The sequence below is a fragment of the Hippoglossus hippoglossus genome, chromosome 8 (assembly GCF_009819705.1).
Source record: "Hippoglossus hippoglossus isolate fHipHip1 chromosome 8, fHipHip1.pri, whole genome shotgun sequence".
NCBI lineage: Eukaryota > Metazoa > Chordata > Actinopteri > Pleuronectiformes > Pleuronectidae > Hippoglossus > Hippoglossus hippoglossus.
The window spans coordinates 16,460,514-16,485,658 of NC_047158.1; the positions used below are offsets into that span (position 1 = coordinate 16,460,514).

Genomic DNA, 25,145 nt, shown 5'->3' on the forward strand with positions numbered 1-25,145 from the left:
AGTGATTCAAAAGCTCTCGTCTTTATTGTTGACTCCCAGTATTTAATACATCACCTGCTCTAACAAATTAATTCTGCATGGTCTCTGCTTCATCTTGTTCATGTAAAAAATAAAATAATAATCCGACAAACAAATGATTTTGCTAAAGAGACAAACAGATAAATATTTTAAATTATGTTGTGATGGAAATCTGAAAATACAAGAGGCTGGAACACCAAATTTGTCTATGTGTATTTTAATAGGGGCATTCTGCAGAAATGATCAACACAGAGAGTCACAGGGATCTCAGAGTGTTGATGGAGAACAGTCAAATGCAAGGATCTTATATAGGAGAACTAAGGCTGTTTGTCTGAGCCAGTTCAGACTGGTTCTGTAGGCGCAGTTTGGGACAGGAATTAAGACACAGGAAACTGATTTGCATATGTTTTCTTAGAAGATTAAGCAGACGGAAATAAAATTCTTGGACAGTCAATAAGTAATAGAAATATCATAAAGGTATTAGAAAGGTCATATAGGTTTCAGGTCACAAACAGTTCAGGTCATACAAGTTTCAGACAGGTATGCAAAAAGTTACTTTTCCACTACAATGTATAATATAATCATCTCATCCTGCGCTTTACATCCCTGGGGACACTGTATTCTTTTTCAGTTTGACCAATATTGTGAAGTACTGTTATATGATTGTCTTGCAATATACGTTGATTAATAATATTGTTATTGTTGACTTTGTATCATGTACTGTGAGTTCCTGGGCGTGGGAAGTAATGAAGTACAAATATAAAAATTATACTCTGTGCAAAAAAAATTAAAATCTTGCTTTAACCCTTGTTTGTAGTATTTACTTTTATTGTTATTGGATTTGAAGCAGGAGTGTTTTAATTTAAACAGTTATTGAAGTGATTAAATGTGACCTGCGGTCCTCAGAGTGGTACTTTTTACTCTAATACTTACAGTACATTTAACAGCATGTACTTTATATACTTTGACTTGAGCAAAAAGGTTGAATCAATATGTATACTTTGACTTGAGTTATTCTTGAAACAAGAATCTTTACTTTTACTTGAGTAAAGAATGGGGGGACTTTTGCCATCTCTGTGCAGAAAATTGAATACAGATCTTGCTTTAACCCCTGTTTGTAATATTTTGTTATATTTCTATTTGATTTGGCCCTAAGAGTGGTACTTTTTCACTTTTATTCTTCGAGTACATTTCAGGGCCTGTCCTTTTATACTTGAATAAAGAGGTTGAATCAATACGTATACTTTGACTTCAAATACCTGTACTTCTACTACAGTAAATAATGTGTATAGCCTACTTTTGCCCCCCCGCCGTGAGATACCCTCTGATTCCCACCCCCACTGTTCAGCGTGGTCCATCGGTGAAGCTAAGAAGACGCAGCTTTCCAGGCGCCTGTGAACGCAGCATTTGACGAGGAAGAGGAGGAAATCCACGTAGCTCGTCTCGCGTCGCGGGGTCCGGTCGTGTTGTGTCCTCGATGTGTCGGCCCGTGTAAAGAAACGCTGCTTTTCTACTCGGCGGATAAAGGCGTCCATAGTGGCGGGGTGACGCGGGGCTGCCCACACCGGTGCTGTTTGCTGAAAGCGGGGGAGAGGACAGCGGGGAAAATGGAGCTGGAAGACGGAGTCGTGTACCAGGACGACCCGGGGACGTCCGCGATGATGTCGGAGCGGGTGTCGGGCCTGGCCAACTCCATCTACCGCGAGTTCGAGCGGCTCATCGGGAAGTACGACGAGGACGTGGTGAAGGAGCTGATGCCGCTGGTGGTGGCCGTGCTGGAGAACCTGGACTCGGTGTTCGCGGAGAACCAGGAGCACGAAGTGGAGCTGGAGCTGCTGAAGGAGGACAACGAGCAACTCATCACCCAGTACGAGCGGGAGAAGGCGCTGAGGAAGCACGCGGAGGAGGTGAGTGATGGTCCAACACCTCCGGGGTCCTGGAGGCGGGGAGACGTCGGCTCCCCTCCTCCTCCTGCATCCCTCAGCGGGGAATTCACCCGCACACGTGGCCGAGCAGCGGCCACGGTGCTCGGCAGGGATGTAAACAAGGCAGCGTCGTGGCTCACGTCAGACTCGAACACGGGCCCTGGTGCTGACTGTGGATGCTTAGTGACATGACAACACTGGAACCCCTGCTCCGAGCATGTGAGCTCCTCAGCAGCTTCATCCTGACAAACAAAACAAACACACCTATAATCGATCTATTCATCCTTATTGCATCAGATAACAGTGGAGTCACAGCAGGAGAAGTGACTCAGCTTTTTGGGCCATCACTGTAATTTTATGTTTATTGCATCTAAACAGTCACAAGGTGCCTGACAAGTTAAATATACAAAATTGAAGACAAACAATAGGAAACAGTTAAAAAGCAGAGAAGACACAATTTAAAGATTCAGTGTGTAGAATTTAGTGGCATCTACTGGTGAAGTTGCATGGCGGCCTCCATAGAGAGGACCCGCTCCCGATGTAAATATAAAGTATTTCAATATAAAGGGCCCATTCTAGGGTAAATAAAACAACATTCGTACAATATAAAAAAGTAGTGAAAACATCACTAGGAATATTTTATATTTAATAGCTCGCTTCCACCTGAATCTTACATACTGGACCATTTAAAAAGCGATTTAAAGGTTCAGTGTGTAGAGTTTAGTGACATCTAGTGGTGAAGTTGCATGTTGCACCCCACCCTCCCCTTCCAAACACGAAAGAGAACCTGTGGTAGACTTCAGTTGTCATAAAAACTCACGTTTGTCTGTAAAAAACATGGTGGCCTCCGTAAAGAGGACCCGCTCACGATGTAAATATAAAGTATTTGAATATAAAGGGCCCATTCTAGGTTAAAAACAAAAACAATTCGTACAATTTAGATGAAACACACTAGTGAAAACATCACTAGGATTATATTATATTCAAATTCTGTCAGTAGATCCATTTTACCTAAATCTTATACACTATTAGAAGCGATTTAAAGATCACGTGGCATTAGAGCACAGATGCAGAAATAATAAAATGATACAGATGAGAAAAGAGTAAAAATAGAATTAAACATTATAACATGATTTAAAATGGAGGAGAAGGCACACCAATACAAATGTGTCTTCAAAAGAGATTTATAAGAGGATAAGGAATTTGCCGCACAGATCTCCAGATGGTTCCGGAGAGTGGGAGCTCGGACGTGATGGCAGATTTGCTTGTTAAATAGCTGCTCTAAGCATAAATGTGTTTAAAGGTTAAAACCTCCCACCACAGCTTTATGATCATATAGAGTCCACCACTACTACCAACTCCCTGCACTGCCGGCAAGTCTTCAATCCACTTTTGGTCCAGCATTAAAAGTCAAGCTGTTTATTTGCTACCGCATCTTTTACAGAGCAAAGTCACAAAGTGCATCACAAACGTGCAATTGTTTAAATTCGACAAGAAAAAAGATATGACGATATAAGATGAGACTAGAGTGGCACTCAGAGAGCTCATACCTCCGCCATGGCCCAGCAGTCCCATTCAATTCAAAACCAGCCGCACCAAATTTCACACACCCGTAGACTCCAGTCTCCTTTACGTGCCTTATTTCACTTATCAAGAGCCGTGAAGTATTCTCTGAGAAATCAAGGAAAATTATGAAAAACTCTGGATCTGCACCAAAATGTAATGGGTTCTTCCCTGACCTGTACTACATCATGCACCACCAAGCTTTGCGCTAATCCGTCCCGTAGATTTCGCGTAATCCTGCTGTCGAAGGGAAACAAAAACCTTATTTAGGTTAAGGTAATCAGAAAATACTGTTTACATGACTGTGTCTTGATCAGGTTAATATTGGACCCTTGGTGTCCATGTAAATGTGTCTGTTGTTCAGATGATGACAGGCTGCACATGTGTGTCAGATTTTCCGCCTCCTGGCCCTCAGCCTCTGTACGAAGGGCGATGTGATGTGACTCAGACCATCTGTCTCAGATCGTTTCTCTGACTAAAGGCGTCAGGACAGCAGGGACCCCTGTGTACATACAGTGACATTGAAGCAGAATGGCGACCAATCACACAAATAGTCAAACTGACAGTAGCATCCTGCACTTTTGTGGTGTCACACTGTCATTTATATATATATATATAGACATATACTCATTAAGCCAGTGTTTGTGGGATTGTCCTGGCAAAGATTCTTTGTCCACAGACCTGAGGAGGAGTGAGCAGGGGGTACAACGAGCCTGCTGGAGAGGCGAGGGATTACTTCCAGGTCATGTGCTCCTTTGTCAGAGACTAGCAGAAAGGGAGTGCTCCTCAGTTTGCATTTACAATTTCTTCCCAGCCCTCTTTTTTGGTCTTGAATTTTATTGTCAAATTCTTGCATTTCAGACCTAAACCCTGCTTCACACTTTGCAAGAGTAGCAGAGGGTGTCACATTGGGTATACAATCACCAAAAAACTATATTTTAGCTGCCCTGTTTCCAATAAGCTCTGATGTCGTTTGAGGTCATATACACAAAATGAAATTGTGTAGTTTTCTTGTGATATCCATGACTGTGGAAGTCATTGGTGACGATTGAGCCTGAGGCATCTTGCCAGCTGTTCCTACCATTAAAACCGCTTTTCAGTTTTACTCCAGTTTCTCATTAGTTGCTATTTTTTGCTGCCTAGCATGACTCAAAACATGCCTGGTTTGGTCTGACCCCAAAACCTTCAGCTAAATTTAAGAAGAAGAAGAAAAAAAAAAATCACATTTGAGAAGCTGAAATCTGTGAATCTTTGGTATTTTTGCTAAAAGAATTTTGTGAAGGATTAATTCATTGTCACAGATTTATTTTCTGTTGATCAGCTAATGGATTTTTGTTGTTTCAGCTCGGAATAAATTTAATGTTTGATTTGAAGTTAGATCACTTTGACACAAAATTTGTCAAACATGAATTGGTTGAACCTGAATGAAAAACCCTTGAGTGGCTACTTCAAATCTGGAGCAAACACATTGAGCTGGGACAAAATGCCTGTTTCATTTTGCAGTCATTTAGTGCTAAGCAGTCTGTAACGTGCGTTTGTATGTCAAAGCACAGTAACTCTCATGTGCCCAGAGGAAGAAGGGCAGCCACTTTAGGGCCTCAGCTGGACAGGATGTGGACGCTGACACAAACACAAACACACTCTCCCATTCAGAGGTCTGGCCAGGAGGAAAATGGGAGCAACCGGAATTTCCGGATGAAGCAATAACTTAAAATCCTGCCTCTGTTGTCATGATTCAGAGCCATTTACACTGTATGTTCACAAGTACACAGCACATGTAGCCTTTGCTGTTAAGTCAATATATGTCAAAAGAAATTAAAAAGTTTTGTCCCACCAACAGTCCATTCTCCCATTTGAGAAACTGTAAACAGAGGATCTCTGGCTTTGTTTTCTCGATTTTGCCAAACAACTGAAAAAGTGAATTTCTTATTAAAAAAACAGCTTTCTTTGGTGAGAACTTAATTAGTTTGCAATAAAGTACACATGGTATTATAGTGCTTGATTGGTGCATATAAAGATAGTGAAACAAATATTCGGTGGTGCATTCATGGTTTCATTAATTTAGTAACTTTAACAGAAGACTACAGAAGAAATTAGCTGTGGGAGCTTGTGTAGAATAAAGACCAGATCATCATTTTAAACTGCATCAGATTATCATTTGGAAATGATGGATATTTTATGAAGTTTCAGGGAGTCTGACCAAGTCTTTCTTTCTCTCTTTGTGTGTGTTTGTGAGTAGAAGTTCATTGAGTTTGAGGACACTCACGAACAGGAGAAGAAGGACCTGCAGAACCATGTGGACAGAATGGAATCGCACTCCCGACAACTGGAGCTCAAGATCAAGAACTATGCAGACCAGAGTACGCACGCACGCAAGCTATTCTGCTTTTGTCATTTTTTATTTTCTTAATGTCGTCTTCTACTCTACTTGATCTCTCTTTCTCATGGCTTATTGCGCACAAACACACACTAACACACATACACACTCTTTTCTCCCTCTTCGCGGGGTTAACAGTAATGGGATTATGGGATTTCTGTTATTCCCACCCTCTTAATGCAGCAGTGCTCCACCACCCATCATATTGGTGGATTAATGGAGGCAATGCTCTTGGTTGAGATTTTCTGTCATGTTGGGAACAGTGGATTCCCAACATGGATCCCAACAGGATTCACACAGTGGCCGCTCCAGTGTCAAATGGAAAGCAACACAGTTGGTTGAAGTGCATCATGCATTCACACAAAGCTGTGAGATGAAAACATGAATTTTGTAATTGCTCAGTTTTTGGCACATTCTGGGAAATCAGATATATTCATTGTGATTGTTTCCATTGTCAAACCCCCCCAAAAAACAGATCCTTGAGCTTTTACCTTCCATTTAACTAGTCCATGTGTCAAGCCGTCCCTCCGCCAGTCCCGTTGAATGGTAAATCATTTATTTATTATTATATGTGGCAGCACATGAGCGGATTGTATCCCAAGACTTTAAGGACAGAGTCCAACGCTACCGTGGAGTAAATAAGATGATGACAGAATTGATTCGATTTTTTAAGCCATTCTTCTGGCTTTGTGTTGGATTTAGTTCCACTAGTCTACCATGAATTAATACAAGTTTATTTTGTTTTGAAGTTGTCACTTTATTTCTCTCCCAGAATGAACTTTTGAAACTCATGTGCACCGATGAGTGGTATTAATCTAATGTGTGGAAAACATGTTGCTAAAATATAGATTTATACATTTTTTTGCATACTGGATAGTGCTGTTGTGTGCGGTATTCCTATTTAAGTACGAAACTAACTCTCACGGTGTCATAAGGGCAAATTGATCTTTGACCACTGTCTGCAGATGTTTGTGGGAGCATGATCTTTGGTTCTTCTGAAGAAATGAGGACTTCTATCATTTCTATGATTAGTGCACTCATTCAATCATGATCTAACCCTCCACCAAATTTCATGGAAATTGGTTTAGTTGTTGTGTAATCCTGATAACTAACTAACAAACACAACCCCCCCGCTGTATGTTATTAAAGAAATAATACTTAAAGAAAGTTACATTATTTTATCTTAAGCTTTGATATTCAGCCGCACATTCAGCTTCCTCATTCTGTTATTTATCACTAATTCAAATGTACAGGAGGGATTACTTCAGACTTCACTTCATTACATGTCTCCGTGAATCTGATGACTCACAAATAAGCAAAATGAAACCTCCCGGTAGTGTGAAAGTACACACATGGACGAGACATCATCACACGGCATGCAGATGCTTTAGCTGCTGTAATTGATAATATCCGGGCTTTATATATACGTCTGCCACAGCAGCTCTCAGTGTGGCTCAGGCTAAACCTGACACACTAATAGGGGATTAGATGTTTTTGTCACTCCCTAAATCGGCCCAACACTGAAGCCCATTTGAGTGAGATTAAACCAAAACTCACAAAACACGATTTGAAATAACTCTGCATCATAAACTTTCATTCCTAGTCCCTGTTTTGTTTTTTGTTTTTTATAATTTGCATTTTGAAAATAATTCACACACGATACTGTTTCAGTCGGCAGGTTGGAAGAACGAGAGCTGGAGATCAAGAAGGAATACAACTCCCTCCATCAGAGACACTCAGAGGTAAGTGAGTGAGGGAGGAAGGAAATGCTGTCGAGTTGTGATCCTCAATGATATTCATGACTAGTGTCCTCTGCGTCTTTTTGCTTTGACTTGTGCAGATGATCCATAATTATATGGAGCATGTAGAGAGGATCAAAATGCAGCAGATTAACGAGACTTTGGAATCGAGCGCAGTCGGCCGAGTCAGGTAAGATCCTTTGTGTTAAGGAACAAATGTGGAGCGCTCCATGAAGAAGAATGTCTTGCTTGACAAAAATATCATGAACCAAACCTGAGAACAGCTAGACCTATGTTATATATTTTGTTGACTTGTGCATTTGCATTATCCCAAAAACGTTTTCAACAATGTTCAAACCCAGAGAAATCCCCAAATGTATTCAAGGTAACGGGATGTTTCATTTTGGTCGCCTCGTAAGTATGTCCATCTCTGCTATAACTTCCACTGTGTTTGTATTGGTCACTCGTAATGGATCGTGATTGTTCATTGCCGTTTGCTGCGTATTGTGAATCCAACTTTGATACATTACCTCATCAGTGAATATGTGCGTGAGTAGCGTCAGGTACATTTTCATCCTCTCCCATGATCCCACACTGCTTCACAACAGAGTCAAACTAGGTCTTTTGTTATTGTTTTTGATTAAGTGACCCCTAGCAGCGGAATTACATATTGCAGGTTTAAGTGGTTACGACGGAATCAACTGAGAAAGTTTGAGAAAACATGATTAGAAAGCTTTTTCTTAAATCTTTCTTTACCACTCCAGGAGAGAACGGCCTCTTTCTTTGGGGATTTTCCCCTCGCCTGGTGGGGCATCTCTACTCATCCCAGACCCGCAGGCCAAAGCGGAGACGCCGGGCACAGACCGCTGGAGGTTCACTGACTCAACACAACCACGGTCCAACACTAGCCTCAAGGTGGGTGTGTCTGTGTGCCTTTTTTATTTCTGCAGAAAATAAACTCATGTCAGGGTCAGACTACATGAAATCAGCCTCATGACTCACATAGGGAATTTAGAAATGATCTGACTCACACATGTCTTTTTTGATCATGTCCTTCTCATTTTTTTCTTCATAATTTGTTAATCAGTAACGTGTCTTATATGGTGAAGTGTCAAATGCTAATTGTCTTGTCTAAATCATGTTTATTGTAAATGAAACAAACAAAATAGACACGTTTACATGGACACCAACATCAATATCAATCAGATTAAAACAATAGTCCAATTAAGACATTTAAACAGCATTTTCTGATTGCCTGAACCAGAATGAGGTCATACTCAGAATAAATAATAATCAAATTAAGGCATGTGGAGTATTCTGTCCTAAATTGGAGTTTAAGTGGACATATGGCAGTTACCAAATGTATGACAAATAACGAGGAGTTAGAACGAAAACACTCAAAAGAGTATACGGTAGCATCGTTTTAACAGTAGTTCATATTCAGAGTTAACTCACAACACATTTCTTTTCTTTGTCTATAGAATACAAAAAATCTAAATCTGGAAAATGAGATAATCTCTGTAATTGCACTGCCTGACTGAGTGTTTCCAGCTATCCTGTCTGAGATTTGAAGGTTTGGCTGTGGGTCCATTTAAAAATAGAGAGCCTTTGATAAGGCTCAGGCGTGCACAAGCGTATTTTAGTAGGCATCTGACAAGACAATCTCTGTTTTCAGACATCCTCCTCTTTAGCCATTGATGAATATGCAAACTTCCACCAGGGCAGCAGTCAAAAGAGATCATTAAATGTATCTCATGAATATTCACGATCGTGACAATTTTCTTTTTGATGCAGGTGCAATTCATGATACTGAGCTTTGTCTTATGATGTGTATTTTAAGTGATTTCAGCTCAAGTTGAACTCTGCACAAAACAATTTGTTCCATCAGCTCCTATGTAAGTGACGCTCTCCAAAACACCTCTGTTATGTGAGCCATGTTTGTGTCGGTGGCAGTTATGACCTGGACGGTGACAATATTTGTTCATACCACTGCTGCGTTTTTGTTTAAACTGGGGCATCGGCTCAGCAGCACAGTGCATGATGGGAGTGATGCCGCTGTATGGCTCGCAGCCAGTCACTGAGGGAGAAAAGGGGCCAGCTGGAATGTGATTGGTTCTTATGTAATAGCTGCTACAGGACGTTTATTGTTGAGCCGAGGTCTTTTGAACACGAATGGCTTTGATATGCAGACTAGCTCTCTGAGTTGAACATGAGATGTCATATTTATTTTAAGGAGTGGGTGTTGTTGCCTTGGCGGGTGAGAAAAAAAACGACAGGTTAATGACATGCATTAGCTCGCATGACAGCCATGATCTAATTTCCATCCACAATATGAGTCATAACTCAAAACCATCTCATTGCCCTTAAATTTGGCATAATTATTATTATATACACAGTACATATATTACAGTTAGTTTCAATTAAAGGGACCTTGACAAAGAAATTGCTCTATAAAGGATGAGTTCAGATTTTTTAAGTCTTATTTTAAACCAATACTTACATGCCCATGTGTTATTTTTTGGTTGCTCTTCTTCTTGGCTGCAAAGAGATCACTCTAAATAAAATGATTTCAGTGTAAGTGCGGTGGCGACTTCACGCTCATCTTTATGTGTAAAACTGCATTCAGATGTTAAGTCAATTAGTCAGATCAAGAAGAGACCAAATGTGTGTTTAGTACCAAACTCCCTCTTGGGGTTTCTGTGGCTCAGCAGCAAAACACTGTCTTAACATAAAGAGGGAAATTCAAAAATAAAATGCTGAAATTGAAACTCTAAGGAACTTTTAGGACTGCGCCTTTTGTCCGCATTCACTTACATTAAATTCGCTTTAGGAGGTGAACTCTTTGTGCCCAAAATTATTGAGGACCATTAACCCTTTATTATGCAGATGGGCAAGTCGGTATGGTTTTAACCTATACTTTAAATAAATATAAAGTTGAAATATCACATAACATCACTATGGAGTAATAGTTTCACTTGTTTAAGTGCAGCAGCCACTGTTGATTACAAGATGACGTCATGAAATGTCTTGTTTTCTCTGACCAACAACAAACAAATTCCATCACATAAGTCAAAGAAAGGCAGATTTCTGCTCAAAAAGAGTTTTCTGTCAACTTATAAGCAGACGATGCGTATCCACCTTATCTCACTGTACAGAAATGAAAGGCAAAGTCCGGACGCAGCCTATTATGACCTATACTGCAGCCGACCACCAGGGGGGTGCTCTGGGGAGCTGTCACGTCGTTCATTTTATTTATTCATATACTTGGTAGCATTGGTAAAAATAATTATAAAGGGTATTCATTGCATTATATACAGAAAATGATTGTCAAGAAAAGAGCTGTTAACTATATTAAGAAATAATCTGTTGCTATGAATTAGCCACGTGCTAAAAACCCACAGCCTCACACGCATCTTTATATTTTGCCACACACAATTTGACTTTTACATTCACGTCACAGACATGCACACTTTGAGGTGTATGGTATTCTCTTTTCCTGCTTCTGCTCATTTGAGCTTCATTCTTACTCTCCCCCCCACAAGCAGTTGGACTATGTCGACCCCCCAAGGGACAGGGAGGGTAAGAGTGCGCAGGACTCTACTTGGGGAAATTCACTGGCAGACGACTGCAAGGTAGTTGGATGAGCGGTGTGTGCCCGCATCAGTAGACCCCTTCACGCCGCTGTTTCATCTTTTCAAAAGCCTCGCCTCTCACCTTGTGCATTTATTGACCCTCACTTCATAGACCACCCGCGCTAGAGTGTGCTACATGCAACCATGTCTGTAGGCTACGTCGCGCTCTTTCAAAATAAGTGCACACGACAATCAGCTGTGTCACAGATGGACCTGGTTAATTATTCATCTGTCAGATTCAATAACAGCATGGTTGCATCTGGCCTTTTCATTTCAGTTAAAAATATACATGTTTTTTATTTCACCTGCTTCTTTGCTTCACTCATGTAGATCTTTGCTGATCACTCATTGCACAATAACATGACATTAAACATTGTAGTTGTGTAACATTAGACATAGTGCATTTGAAATTTCACTCTTTCTTTCTGGATCCTGTGTCAGTTGTGTTGTGTATTAGAGGTAGAATGGCAGCTCTCATTGTGGCCATGATTTATGTTCAGTCGATGTTGTGTGACGCCGCCGCTCCCCCCCACCCCCCCCGCAATCTGTGTGGCTCTGTGTGGACTTTGTGTTTGTGTTGCTCATGTTTGAGACAATATGTTCACATCTTTATTGAGTTTCAAGTTCCTTTTTTTTGTGTTAATTTACTGTGATGTTTTACAAAATTAGTAGCTTAGCATTTCAGATTTAGCTTTTCTTGGTCCAATAAGATTTTATTTTTACAGAGAGCCAAAAGCCAAATCAGAAGATCCATTTTAGAAGTAGACTTTCACTTTGACATCATTTGGAGCTCTCCTCTGTGATACTGCATGTGTAGTATATTTAGTGAATCTCCAGCATTTTTTAGTTTAAGATTATTATTATTTTTATTTTATTTATAAAGGGACCATGTACAATATTATACATAAATGTTGCCATTTGTTACCTTGTACCAGAGTTAGCTTAAAGCTAGTTTACATCTGCAGTCCATTAGCACTTTCTCTGTTCCTACAACAGCCCATCGAAGTGCAACATCTGTGTTGTTATGTTGTTGTTTTCTTTGTGTTGCGAATATGTTCAGTATGTGGTTATTTCTTCATTGCACCACTGGTTCATTTAACGTGTCATCTTCACCCTTGACTTTGAGCAGCCACCTGTAAATAGTTGCCATAAACCCGTCCCCCGTGCTTCCAGGATGAGCTGTCGGACTTCACCGGCTCCAAGTCGGCCACACCAATGTCCACGACCGCCTCTGACATGGAGAGGGAAAATGGGAACAGTAAGAGCACTGAGGTGCAGGCGGCTCCAGGGACCAGATCCATATCAGTGGGTACGTTCAAACATCATGAAACTGGCTTTCCTCCATTTCTCTCTTTTGTTCTTTACCATAGTGGATATAAATGTTTGTGTTAACTCTGTAAAGGTGTCGTAGAAGAATCTTTAATCTATAAACACCACAGAGAAGGGCACTTTTTCCACATTTTGTTTGTCCATCCTTCTCTTTGGTAATCTGGCGCATTCTGTGTCTCCTGAAGGTTTGCCTGAAAACAAAGACAGCTCAGACGTGCAGGACATCATTGAGTCCACCCCTGAACTGGACATGGATCTCGCTGGATACAAGCTCTGCAGGTACGACAGAGAACCTGCTGTAGGGCAGAATCCAAACTCAGTTTCAAATGGAATGCAAAACATCGACCCCTGTTCTTATTACTGTTCCAGTACTCCTACCAAAGGCATTGAGAACATGGCCTTCGACCGCAATACAGACTCTCTGTTTGAGGAGCTGTCATCTGCGGGCACTGGGATAATAGGGGATGTGGATGAAGGGGCAGATCTGCTGGGTGAGTGAGATCTGTCTTCATTGGAACAATAATAGACATTCAATTTAGATATATTTCCTCTGTATTGTTGTTGTGACAGGCTGTAATCTAAGTGGCCATGGTGTAATAATACACATTGAGGAGTCCCGCTATAGAAAATAATACTCTGTGAAGCAAAGATTACTTTACACCAGGCTGTGATTTTCTGTTTCTTGAGGTCAATGCATACAAATGAATACATAACAACCCTGAATATTTCTTCTCTATGTATTCCTGGTTTTCCGGGGTTTTCAAAACGTTTTACTGAAGCTCTGCTGCCGTGTTTTCTTACTGATGGCACTAGTTCACAACTCTCTGTTCCTCCAACACCTGCTTGCTTTGGTTCAGATGTGATAGTGTTAGCAATCTGCCCATGGTAACATCACCTCTCTCTCTCCCCGTGTCTCATCCTCTGGCTTTTGTCCATAATCCCAGTGGAGTACTCTGGTGTGTATGACCTCCAACCTTTCCTTAACTCAAATTTCTTTCTGTAAAGTCCCTTTTGAGCCCTACTCATTTTTCACTTTCTGTCATATCCGCCATCGATACAGCTCATAGCTTCCTCTTCATTATGTTTGGTAATGCTTAGCTTTTAGTAGTAGTTCACAGTTTGTAGTTTTACAATTGAATACTTTTGACAGAGTTTGGTGCATGAGTGATGGGAGTTTAACGCTTCCTTTGTTGGCCTAACTTTTCTTTTTACAGCTTAAAATATTTTTTGGCCCTTGTGTTTTCCTCTTTTCTTTCTCTCTACTGTTGTGACTGTCGAATTCAACTAGTCTTAGAGATTCGGCAGCATCTCCTTCCTGTTTTGCTTGTGGAGTCAACAGCTACACCTTCAGCTCTGGCTCCTCCATCGTTTTGGTCATTCCACTGTCTCAAACTGTTTCCGCATTTCTCTCTCTCTCTCTCCCTTATTCTTTCCGCCTGGCTTGGATTGCATGGTTATCTCAGACCTTAGTTTGATTGGTAAGACCTCACCCACTCTATCCATCCTTCTCCTGTCCTGTGAGGTGCTGTGGGTTTGTGTGTTGTGTGGTAGTTTCTTGTGCTGTGAAACGTACAGTAACAAATATCTCACTAGGAGATATTTCACATCTTACCTTTGTAGTGCCTTGTTCCATGTAGTCACTCATCCAGCTTGGTGTCAGATTGATTTCAGTTTTTTAAGAATATTCTAACGTCATGTTCCATTTTGGTCAGGTATGGGCCGGGAAGTTGAAAATCTCATTCAGGAGAATTCACAACTGCTTGAGACAAAGTAAGAACAAAATTCATCGTGTTTTTGTTTAGTGCATAGAGCTTATGTAAAGATGGACGACACGTCTCCACTTCCTACCACTATCCACTATCACTAATGTTAGCATGGAGGAGGCCGGATTTATGGCTTCACTTTGGGGAGCAGTCATGCCATCCATCTTTATAAACAGTCTATTGTTTAATGGCTTTTATTTTTCTCAGTCCCCAGAGGACAAATAAATATAAACGTACTGAATTATTATCCTAAAATGTCCTCTGTCTCTCTAGGAACGCCCTGAACGTGGTGAATAAAGACTTAATATTGAAGGTGGACGAGTTGACCTGTGAGAAGGAGATGTTGCAGGGAGAAATGGATGCTGTGATGCAGGCCAAGGCCAAGCTGGAGGACAAGAACAAAGACCTGGAGGAGGAACTCAAAAAGTGAGTAACGGTGATAACAGCAAGTTTGAGATACGTTACTGCAGCCCTCGTGAGTAGTAAAATACCAGAATGTTTCCTATGATCTCACATTTGTGATAAATGGTCTCTTCCAGAGTGCGAGTGGAGATGGAGGAAGTGAAACACAAAACTAAAGATGAAGAAGATGTGAGTCTTCCCCACCTTTTATGTTTGAGATCCTAGCTCAATCCTTAAATACTGAATCTGTGTGGTCATGTGTGGGTGTAATTGTGTGCTGCCACAGAATGATGTACCTACAGCCCAGAGGAAGCGTTTCACCAGAGTGGAAATGGCCCGAGTGCTGATGGAGAGAAACCAGTACAAGGAGAGACTGATGGAGCTACAGGAAGCGGTGCGGTGGACAGAGATGATCAGGTGCAGAACAAAAAGCTGCAAATTCACACATGTTCACAATCCCATCTTTATTCAAATGGAAGTTACTATTTCCCACCTGTACTTTAAAACTGAGTTAACATGATCTCTTCTTTAGGGCCTCGAGGGAAAATCCAACACTAACAGAAAAGAAGAAGTCCAGCATCTGGCAGTTGTGAGTGCTTTTAAAATGAACTACAACATTATCTAACTTTTCGTCAGGGCTTTAGTTTTGAGTTAGCAAGTTAACTCGCTCACTCAAATCATTCACACACACTTTTTTTCCCCATCTCCTCCGCGATGTGCTTTTGATTTGGCAGCATTGGGTAAAGATGATGTAATAAACTTCCTCCCTGAACTGCTCCTCCATTACAAACGGATCCAACTCTGATGTGTGTCTTTATCCATAATCGTTTACTCTCCGTGCAGTGTATAAGTTCTTGTTATCACAAACTGCTCAGACGTGGCTCTCCCTGTGCCCCTGGGCTCTCCTGTCTCCTGCCTGCTGTGTGCCTTCTGATGTTTTCCTGCTCCGTCTGCTCATAGGCAGCTAAAGAGGGACAGAGCTTCCTCAGCAGCCTTGATACATGTTCATGTTCTGTCTTAAGTCGGGTGGTATCAGTCATTTTATCTTCAGATTTAGTGGACGTCTCGAAAAATAAGCCAGAGCCAGTCAGTTGTGGGAAATTACATCATATAGATAGCTGGAGACACATCCGTTTTCAGTGTATTTTAAAAAAAATATTTAAACCATTTCTCCATATCTTATATATATACATGGATATATGCTGCTTGTCATAGGGACTTTCAGAATGTATTAACACTGGTACAATGACATCTACAGTTGATGCTGTTGATACTTGGTGAGGACACAAATGGAACACGATAGGAAGTGCTCAGCTAAACCACAACTCCCAGCATGCTCTACGTCACTGTACAGTAAATGTTGTTGGAAGTTCCTCGGGTGTCTGGTTGGTTGATGACCCCCCCTCCCCTCCCTTGCTTTTTCCCTGCACTCCTGTCTGCTCTGTTTTTCCCTCTTGGCTTTCTGTAACTTCATCACCTGCAGCTTCAGCAGACTGTTTAGCTCCTCCTCCAGTCCCCCCGCTGGGAAGAAGGTGGAGTCCCAGTCCAACGTGAAGTACAACGCCCCGGGCGGCATGGTGAAGAGGAGCAGCACCTTCTCCCAGTTCCCCACAGAGAAGTCCAAGACCTTTGACTTCCTCAATGAAGAGTGAGTAACAGAGTCAAGTCACTGCGGGTGTGGTGCATTTCATCAATCGGGACATGCCCAGTGAAACTCTTGCATAACCTAAAGTCCGTCATGACTCATTACAACATTTGTATGAATTTATTTCCCATAATGCCCTCTGACAATGAACATGTACAGTATAATGTATATGTGTCTTTACTTTTCTTGTAGAAAGGACCAGTGTAGTTCACCATCGCGTAAAGAGCAGAAACGAGCCCAGTACAGACAGGTCAAGGCCCACATGCAGAAGGAGGATGGACGAGTCACTGCGCACGGCTGGAGCCTGCCCAGCAAATACAAGGTGGGAAGGGAATAAGGAGTTAAAGTAAAACAAATAAGATATATATAACCATATAATATGATAAACTTTATTTATATAGCACTTTACACGCTCACAAGGTGCTTTACAAGTTAGAATTCAACAGGTAAAAGCAATTTGAAGATCACGCAGAATTAGAGCAGAAATACAAGAGTAAAATGTCCTTTCTCCTCTGCCAGAACTGAATATAAAATATTTTTTAAACTATCCAGCAGATGGAGCTGGACACACACTGAGGCCACAGTGACATAAAAATAACTTTCTGAAGGTTCAGGTGCAGTTTTCCAGGCTCTGACTGACTTGATTAATATTACATTTTTATTTAACTTAGGTATGAATGGTTACTGACATTTCTCTCTACTGTGTCGATGGGTACTACTGCTCCATTTGTGTTGTTTATCTATTGGAGCTGTTCTTCCAAGGGAATGTTTTCTGAAACTAGTAATTTGTAAAAATATAAAGTTATGTGTCCATGTCTATGTAGTTAGTAACAAATATACCAAGCCCCACATTTAAAATGGTTCAGCAAATTCCAGCATAAGCCCAGTAGTTCTACTCCATGTCTGTTTCAAGAATGCTGGCTTTAAGTGGTGTTGATTGTGTTACCTTTTTTTTAAATGGCTTTTGCATGTTCTACTTATACAGGTGGCAAATGGTGGACAGGTGGAGAACAAAGTGAACTTACCTGTACCGGTGTACTTGAGACCTCTCGATCAGAAAGATGCTTCTATGAAGGTAGTAAATTTAAGAAACTTCTATACCCCAAACTAGAAGCATGAGATTAAGTGTGATCCCTCTCTGTTTCCCAGCTGTGGTGTGCTGCAGGGGTCAACCTGTGTGGGGGGGGGATATCAGAGCTCACGAAGCAGACGAAGGGTTCTCAGAGTAGCCTGGACCAGCTGGAGCAAGAGAATAAGGTAAGACTAAGTACTTAAAGTAAGAGGTGGGTCTTTGTATTATTAAAATGTTTGAACCGGAGCCACACTTTGTAGGTTCGATGAGTTTCTCACACTTTGCTTTAAATTCTGTCAAAGCTGTAGACTGACTTTGTTTTCCCTCTGTAAGGATCAGGAGAAAGTGGAGCAGGAGAAGGAGCTGATACTTCAGGATGAGACGTCCAGTCGGGTGTGGGTGTGTACCAGCACCCACTCCTCCACCAAGGTTATGGTGCTGGATGCAAGTCAGCCATCTGACCTACTTGACAGCTTCTATGCCTGCAACACCCACGTCGTCTGCATTGCCAGTGTGCCTGGTACGCTGAATGGGGACATTTTTAGTTTTGTGGTCGTTGGTTTAGTGGGTTGCTTTCTATTTGACATCGATTCAATCAGCATTGAATGTTGACGGTGACGTTATTTGTCTGTTTTTCAGGGGTGTTGGAGTCAGATTTTTCGACAGGTGAGGAGGTACCACAGGACGTGGACGCTAACCAGGGTGATGTGGTGTCACTGGCCGGCAGTGTGGCCAGTGTGGGGTCTACAGGCAGCGATGGAGCCATGGCAGCAGAAGGGACCACCGCAATCCCACAGATAGCCAGCTCAGGTATTACAGACCAGCAGGCTGAGCACAGCGCCATCTCTGGCTCAGGTAGTTATCTGCAGGGAAAAAAAATTTGAAATCACCTCAATGATTTTCATTTCCCTCGTGTGTTTGAACCCTCACTAAAACAGTTCCTTTATCATTCCGTCTCCCTATTATTTCAAACCGCCCACAGTTGAGCTGTCCAGAGAGTCGAGTCCAGCAGAAGATGGGATTCCTCCGGCGGAGGAGGCAACAGAAGCAACAGAAGCTAACGCTGGTGTGGGTGAAGAGGGAGAGGAGGACCAGGGGGCGGAACACAACCAGCCGGGAATCTACACAGAGCATGTGTTCACCGACCCGCTGGGGGTGGGACCCACTGACTCCTCGCCTACTGACGCACAGAGGTTAGGACTGTTACTCTTGGTCATAACCTATGAAATTGTTGACTCTTTTACGCTTAGATATGTGGAAGTAAGTTTGTTTGTTACTTTGTTTAATTATTAAGTTCTCATGGTGAAATTCACAATAGCAGGAGAATATAAGAACTCAAATTTAGAGATGTTCAGTTGAATCCAACCATTAACTGACTGGGAGAGATCATTTAGGCCCTCAGACGTTAATGAGATTTCATTACTTAATTTTTAGCACGATGAAGAAAAAAGTTTGAGAACCAACACGTTATTTAGGTAGAGGCAGTTCTGCAGTGTCACACACCCTCAACAACAAAAATGCCGTCTGTAGTGTCCCTAGTTGTCTTGACTTTCCCAACCCGCATGTCCCACAGGAATTGTGTATAGACTACATTTATTAAAAAATGTCAGTCTTAAATCATTTCTTCCCCTGGTAGACTGTACAAAATCGAGATGCCACATTATGAATCATGAATGTGAGACTGCTGCCTGATGAAACTTGTGTCTCCTGTGATCCAGGGGCGCCGGGCAGGATGGAGTGGATTCCTTGCCTCCAGACTCGGACCCATCGGAGGGGGATGTCCTGAGGATGAGCAGCGCCCTCCCCACCATGTGGCTCGGAGCTCAGAATGGATGGTGAGCATGAGAATGACCACTGGAGGGAGCTATTATTGTGTTCACCTAATAGTGGTTCTGTTGTTGTCATTTTGTGCAAATAGTTTCACATATACTTTCACCAGTAACGTTTTCCCTCTCTGTCCATCTCTTCATTTTCAAGTCTGTATGTCCACTCGTCCGTGGCACGATGGAGGAAGTGTCTGCACGCCATCAAGCTCAAAGACTCCATCCTCAGCATAGTGTGAGTACAAAGTTGGTTGTGTAGTGATTGAATATATATATATATGTTTTATTTTTACCTATACCAGCATCTTGTTGTGTTACAGGCATGTTAAAGGGAGAGTCCTGGTAGCGTTGGCTGATGGGACATTAGCAATTTTCCACAGAAGCATTAGTAAGTGTGTGGCATAGCAGTCAACCTACAGGCTGCTACATTCATTTAATGTTAATGTAATAAATTAATACATCTTGTCCTCATATGTATATTGTTCATGCCTGTGTCTCTCCCCAGCAGACGGACAGTGGGACCTAACCAACTATCACCTGTTGGATCTGGGCCGGCCCCACCACTCTATCCGCTGTATGACCGTAGTCCATGACAAGGTGTGGTGCGGCTACAGGAACAAGATCTACATTGTCCAGCCCAAGGCCATGAGGATAGAGGTACAACTGCAGTGAATCAAACATCTGTCCGGCCTGTTGTTACTGTTGACTCATTAAGACCGGGTGCCACATTTGCGTGCCTCTCCCTTTTTAGAGTAGTTTTTAAAGTAGCCTTTCACACAACAGCTGACGAGCAAAGCAACAGGAGTGATATTGAAGCAGAGTACAGCAGCGTGTCACTGATAAAAACATTTATGAAAATAACGATGAAGCTGATTCAGACCCAGACAATGTTCGTTCTGACCCACTGACCAAGGCTCAGTCGGTTAGAGGCTTGTTTGAGGAGGAGGAGGAAGATGGAGGGAATCTAGATGAGACTATATATATTTTTTTTTTTATGTTGCAAACACTCTGTCAGCTCTTCAGAAATCTCTCAGGATTTAGGTGGTTGTTTTCAAATAGTGCTTCGAGAGTGCGTTTTTATTTGGCACCTTAGGTTTTAATGGGTTAAAGGGAAATAACATCAAAACTTGTTTAAACTTGCCTTTATATAAAACACGTCTTCATTTAACATTTTCACAATATTCTAACATCACCTCCTCTCATTCTGCCGTGTCAAAGCAGAAGTCCTTTGACGCTCATCCTCGCAAGGAGAGCCAGGTGCGGCAGCTGGCCTGGGTTGGAGACGGTATCTGGGTGTCCATCCGACTGGATTCCACCCTTCGCTTGTTCCACGCCCACACCTACCAGCACCTCCAGGATGTGGACATCGAGCCCTACGTCAGCAAAATGCTTGGTAACTGTTCCCCTCTCTCTCAGAAAACCTAATCTAATCTCTGACCCTTCATCTGAACGGGCCACATTTCTTTTTTTATGGGGAATGCTCGTTGGCTTAAGTTGCCCAGAGATCCCTTAAATCTGAAGTTATGTAGTTTGAGCACAACAGATAAAAAAATGTTAGGGAATCGCCTGTATAACGTTGATGTAAATGATGATTTTTAAACATGGTATATGTGTATGTGTTGCAGGTACTGGTAAACTGGGCTTCTCCTTCGTGAGAATCACAGCTCTTGTGGTGTCCTGCAGTCGTCTGTGGGTGGGGACAGGAAACGGTGTCATCATCTCCATCCCGTTGTCTGAAGGTATCACACTCGTGCACGGCATCACCAGCCCACTGTGTATTACCGCCACCACCACAGTAATGGACACAGCTAAATGAAAACATGTGAGACCTGGACCCTGGTGTTAAAGAGGGAGTGAGTTGGAAGGCTAAACTTTCAATATACATTCCAACCTTCACCTATGACTAGCGTGACCAAAAGAATGAGATCACGTGTGCGAGAGTAGAGCTGCTGCTCCACCTCTGGTAGTCCAACTGGTAGAAGACCCCCAGGTAGATCTAGAACGTGCTGGAGAGAATATAAATCTCATGTGGCTTTAGGAAGTTATTTCTAATCCCTGTATTTACTGCTGAAAAACATTTAGTGATGGAGCACTAGTGATACAATAAGTATCTTGTACAATGTGTAGTTTAGACTTTTTTCAGCCTTTGACAAACTGTTCTATTTCTGACAGTGTGTGGCTTAAAATGGATGCTTGAAACAGAGCACAGCGGAAACAACTCAAACTCGTATCCCCCTCTTCTGCCCTCTCGACGCCCTCCACCACGCGTTCTTTCGTATCCCACCTCCCCTTTAGCCTTTCGAAGGCCACAGACCTCAGCATCCCTGCGGTCCCTCGGGGATGATTCAGCATCACACCATACACAGCCTCACCTCTTCACCTCTCTCTCAGTCCTGGCTGCCGTACTTCCTTTTCTGCCACTTCTCACGTTTCTCTCGAGGCCCATTCAGACCGGACAGCAATTGTTACCTCCCTGACGCTACTTGTTGAATAAAAGACGACTGGGTTGCCATGGATACAGGTCTCACAGTGACTGCGTGGCTCACACGACACCGTTTGGAAAGTGTATGCTGCACAGCAGTGGAAATGGTGGAGAGCTGGGTCCTTCTACTTTGTTTTGTTTCATTTCTTACCCTTTCATCTGTTTGTTAATTGATCATTTTGACCATAAAATTTGATTATTTGCACAAGCTATCTTCATTGTTGCGCAAAACCTACATCAACAGCAGCTTTTATTCATTTCTGTTTTTCTCGATCTGCAGCCAACAAGACAACGGGAATAGTGCCAAATCGGCCCGGCAGCGCTGTACGGGTTTACGGTGATGACGGTTTAGACTGTGCCATGCCAGGCAGCTTTGTGCCATACTGCTCCATGGCCCACGCCCAGCTGTGTTTCCATGGACACCGAGATGCTGTCAAGTTTTTTGTCACCGTGCCAGGTAAGCGAAAACGGCACAACAGGAAATTTGTGGTGGTGTGAAAAAATGCTGCAGAATTATCAGATGTTAATCAATAAATATCGACTTAGTAGTTGATATTACTAATAGGTTGTAGTTATTATTATTGAAGCAAAATGTTGTTTGCAGCAAATTTGAGGTTTAGCTGCTTTCCTTGGTTTAATATCACATTAAAGTGAATATCTTTCGAACTGTTGCTCAGACAAAACTATGCCTTTTGTGGAACTTTTTACCTGCAGCCTTGTGTTGTATCTTTATTATGATCACTTTTTTAATCTCTAAACTTTAAATGAAAGTTGTCAGGATATGATGCGCTGAACCCTTTGATAATCAGGTATCAAAAGTCAGATTTAGAGTATTGGTTATGTGATTGTGTTTGTCACAGGTCAGGCAATGCCTCCTCCATGTAGCGCAGATTCAGGCTCCGATGAGCCCCCGTCTGAATCCTCTGACACAGCGACCTCCGAGCCCAAAACACACCTGGTCATGAGTGGAGGTGAAGGCTACATCGACTTCAGAATGGGTGAGAACATCATGTTTCCAACACAAAATAGTAATAGAAGTCCATCTGTATATTCTGTCCTTGGTTAAAACTGGTTAAATCAAGCCACATCTCCACTGAGACTCACCTGGTGTTGGTTTAACTCTGCGTCTTCCTCCTCCTCAGGTGATGAAGGTGGCGAGTCGGACGGTTTATCAGAGCCGACAGCCGACCAGCAGTCGGCACCCACCAAGGCTGAGCAGAGCCACCTCATCGTCTGGCAGGTCACAACTTCTAATGATTGAAAAAAAAAAAACTGACATACTGTTGTCAGGGCCTCCCTCCAATCCTCGCATGTCCTCCTCTAAGTTTTACATTTGATATTACTGATTGTTCTTAATGCCTGAGTAGTTGACTACTTTGTAAAAAAACAAAAACAATTATTTTTAGTCCATGTTTTGTACAGTTTATTGTTTATGAATTTGAAAAAAGTGAGGATTATGTCGGTGTAAAGAAAACGTCCACGGTCCGAGTGTTTCCTTCTGCCGGGGCGCATGTTGGAAAAGCAGGTGCACGCAGGAAAAAGTTCAAGTCAGTTCAGGAGAAGGTGCGAGATACTGTAAGTGTGATCGTTTGTTTCTAAAACGTCAAAAACGGGTTTAGATGTGAAGGACAAAAAGGAAAAAGTACTTGAAGGATTCAGGAGAAGTCGTTGAAAAGGGACCAGGGAGTTTTCATTTGAATGAAATATATTTTATGTTACACACATAAGACTTTTACATTTGTAAACCACATGTGAGAATGGAGTCATGAATTCTATCCTGTGTTAAGCATTTTTTTTTATTATCCATACTATTCGGGCTGGGTGTGTAAATGTGACACCTACAGGTCAGAATACATTCATGCAGACAGGCTGATACTGGTCGGTCTGCTAAGTAGAAAACCAGTTTTCACAAACAAGCAATCCACAAACAAACATTTCCTCTAAACTAAATGTACTTTTATTGAGTAAAAGCTGTACGATAAAACATTATCTTAGAGGTCTTATTTAATTAAAGGAAACCGAGCCGCAGGATTATGTTTAGGAATGTTAATCATATCAAAGCAGTTAGGGTACTGTAAGGTTTCCTGTGAATAGAGGACCCAGCTTACTGTACTGTAGGTTAGCATTAACCGGAATGAAGGGAATCCTGTATCCTTGTGTGTGTGTGTGTGTGTGTGTTCGCCTTCTCGGCCATTTTACGGCTCAACCCTCATCTATTTGCGCGAGAAGAATCCACCCGTGCTTCCTGTTTGCTTCCGCTCATCGGCACTTTAAGATGTTAGATGTTATTCGCGTGACATTTGGAAGAACACTCGTGGTGATGCACACTGCACTGCCATGTGCTACATTTATTTATTTATTCGGTTTAAAATAACAGGAACAATGCTCATTAATAAACATTTTTGTAAAAGGGAACATAACGGACAAATCTTTATAGGGAGGTGACACCCCAGTAACCAAAGGACGAAAGAAGATGCACCGTGAAACTATTTGTTTTTTGTTTTTTTTCCATCTTTTAAACGTCTCATGAGTAATAATTTGAAGGTTTTAAATGTATGTTTTGTTGAAAAATAGGCTTGAATAAGGGAATTGGACTAAAAGTAACATTTCCGTGTGGCACCTTCTAACGGACATGCACACAGCACTAAAGAGTGTCTCTCCTGATTTGCCTCATCATTCCTTGTTTTGTTGTTAAAAATACATTTTGAGGCCTGGAAGGCAAATTTTGTCATTATTTTTCTGTTGCTTTGGGCATCGTGTGTGTTTTGTATTCATCTGTGAGACACTTTCATTAAGTGAAGACTATTTTGTTGAAATAACCGAAGGATTCCAATATTGAGCAAGTGTTTTAATTTGTTTTTATATCTGAAAACTTGGACCACTGTTGGTCTTCAGTCTATTTCAAAATATTAACTTTATATTGTGCTTTATTTTTCTGCCATTCCAGTATTTATTTCCTTTGTTATGGAGCCTATCTGGGTTCAGAATGTAACTTTCTACATAAGTATAATAGGAGGCTATTGTAAACGGAATAGTCCAATGCGTTTACACGATTGTTAATAATGGCTAAATAAAAGAAATCAATGTTATCCTGTTGGGAATTTTTGACAAAGATCAAAGTGTGCAAACAATAACTTTTCAAACAACCCGTTCATGTTCTAAGCTATGCATGATTTTTTTTTAAAGAGACCAATGCAAAGTTAGCGGCTAAACCTCTGTTAATTGCCACCGTTTTGGGTGTGTGTGTGTGTGTGTGTGTGTGTGTGTGTGTGTGTGTGTGTGTGTGTGTGTGTGTGTGTGTGTGTGTGTGTGTGTGTGTGTGTGTGTGTGTGTGTGTGTGTGTGTGTGTGTGTGTGTGTGTGTGTGTGTGTGTGT

General features: G+C 41.8%; 1 protein-coding gene across 11 annotated transcripts; it reads left to right on the forward strand.

The window, feature by feature from the left end:
* The first annotated feature begins 1,367 nt into the window (after window positions 1–1,367).
* spag9a (sperm associated antigen 9a) lies at window positions 1,368–24,859 on the forward strand. 11 transcript variants are annotated; one of them, XM_034593347.1, is made up of 32 exons: window positions 1,426–1,925; window positions 5,746–5,866; window positions 7,555–7,625; window positions 7,724–7,812; window positions 8,387–8,537; window positions 11,168–11,254; window positions 12,428–12,563; window positions 12,769–12,862; window positions 12,953–13,074; window positions 13,528–13,539; window positions 14,047–14,061; window positions 14,296–14,353; window positions 14,620–14,772; window positions 14,886–14,937; window positions 15,035–15,165; window positions 15,281–15,337; window positions 16,232–16,396; window positions 16,586–16,715; window positions 17,379–17,468; window positions 17,543–17,650; window positions 17,799–17,985; window positions 18,105–18,320; window positions 18,448–18,658; window positions 19,184–19,300; window positions 19,443–19,523; window positions 19,609–19,676; window positions 19,794–19,945; window positions 20,510–20,681; window positions 20,914–21,027; window positions 22,051–22,227; window positions 22,631–22,768; window positions 22,913–24,859. In XM_034593347.1, the coding sequence occupies exons 1-32, from the start codon at window positions 1,626–1,628 to the stop codon at window positions 23,029–23,031; spliced, it is 3,894 nt and encodes a 1,297-aa protein (XP_034449238.1). In that variant the 5' UTR covers window positions 1,426–1,625; the 3' UTR covers window positions 23,032–24,859. The 11 variants fall into 11 exon arrangements, with proteins under 11 accessions (XP_034449248.1, XP_034449247.1, XP_034449250.1 ...); XM_034593348.1 differs by having other exon boundaries at window positions 1,447–1,925; window positions 19,797–19,945; XM_034593354.1 differs by having other exon boundaries at window positions 1,447–1,925; window positions 18,105–18,275.
* Window positions 24,860–25,145: the final 286 nt, after the last annotated feature.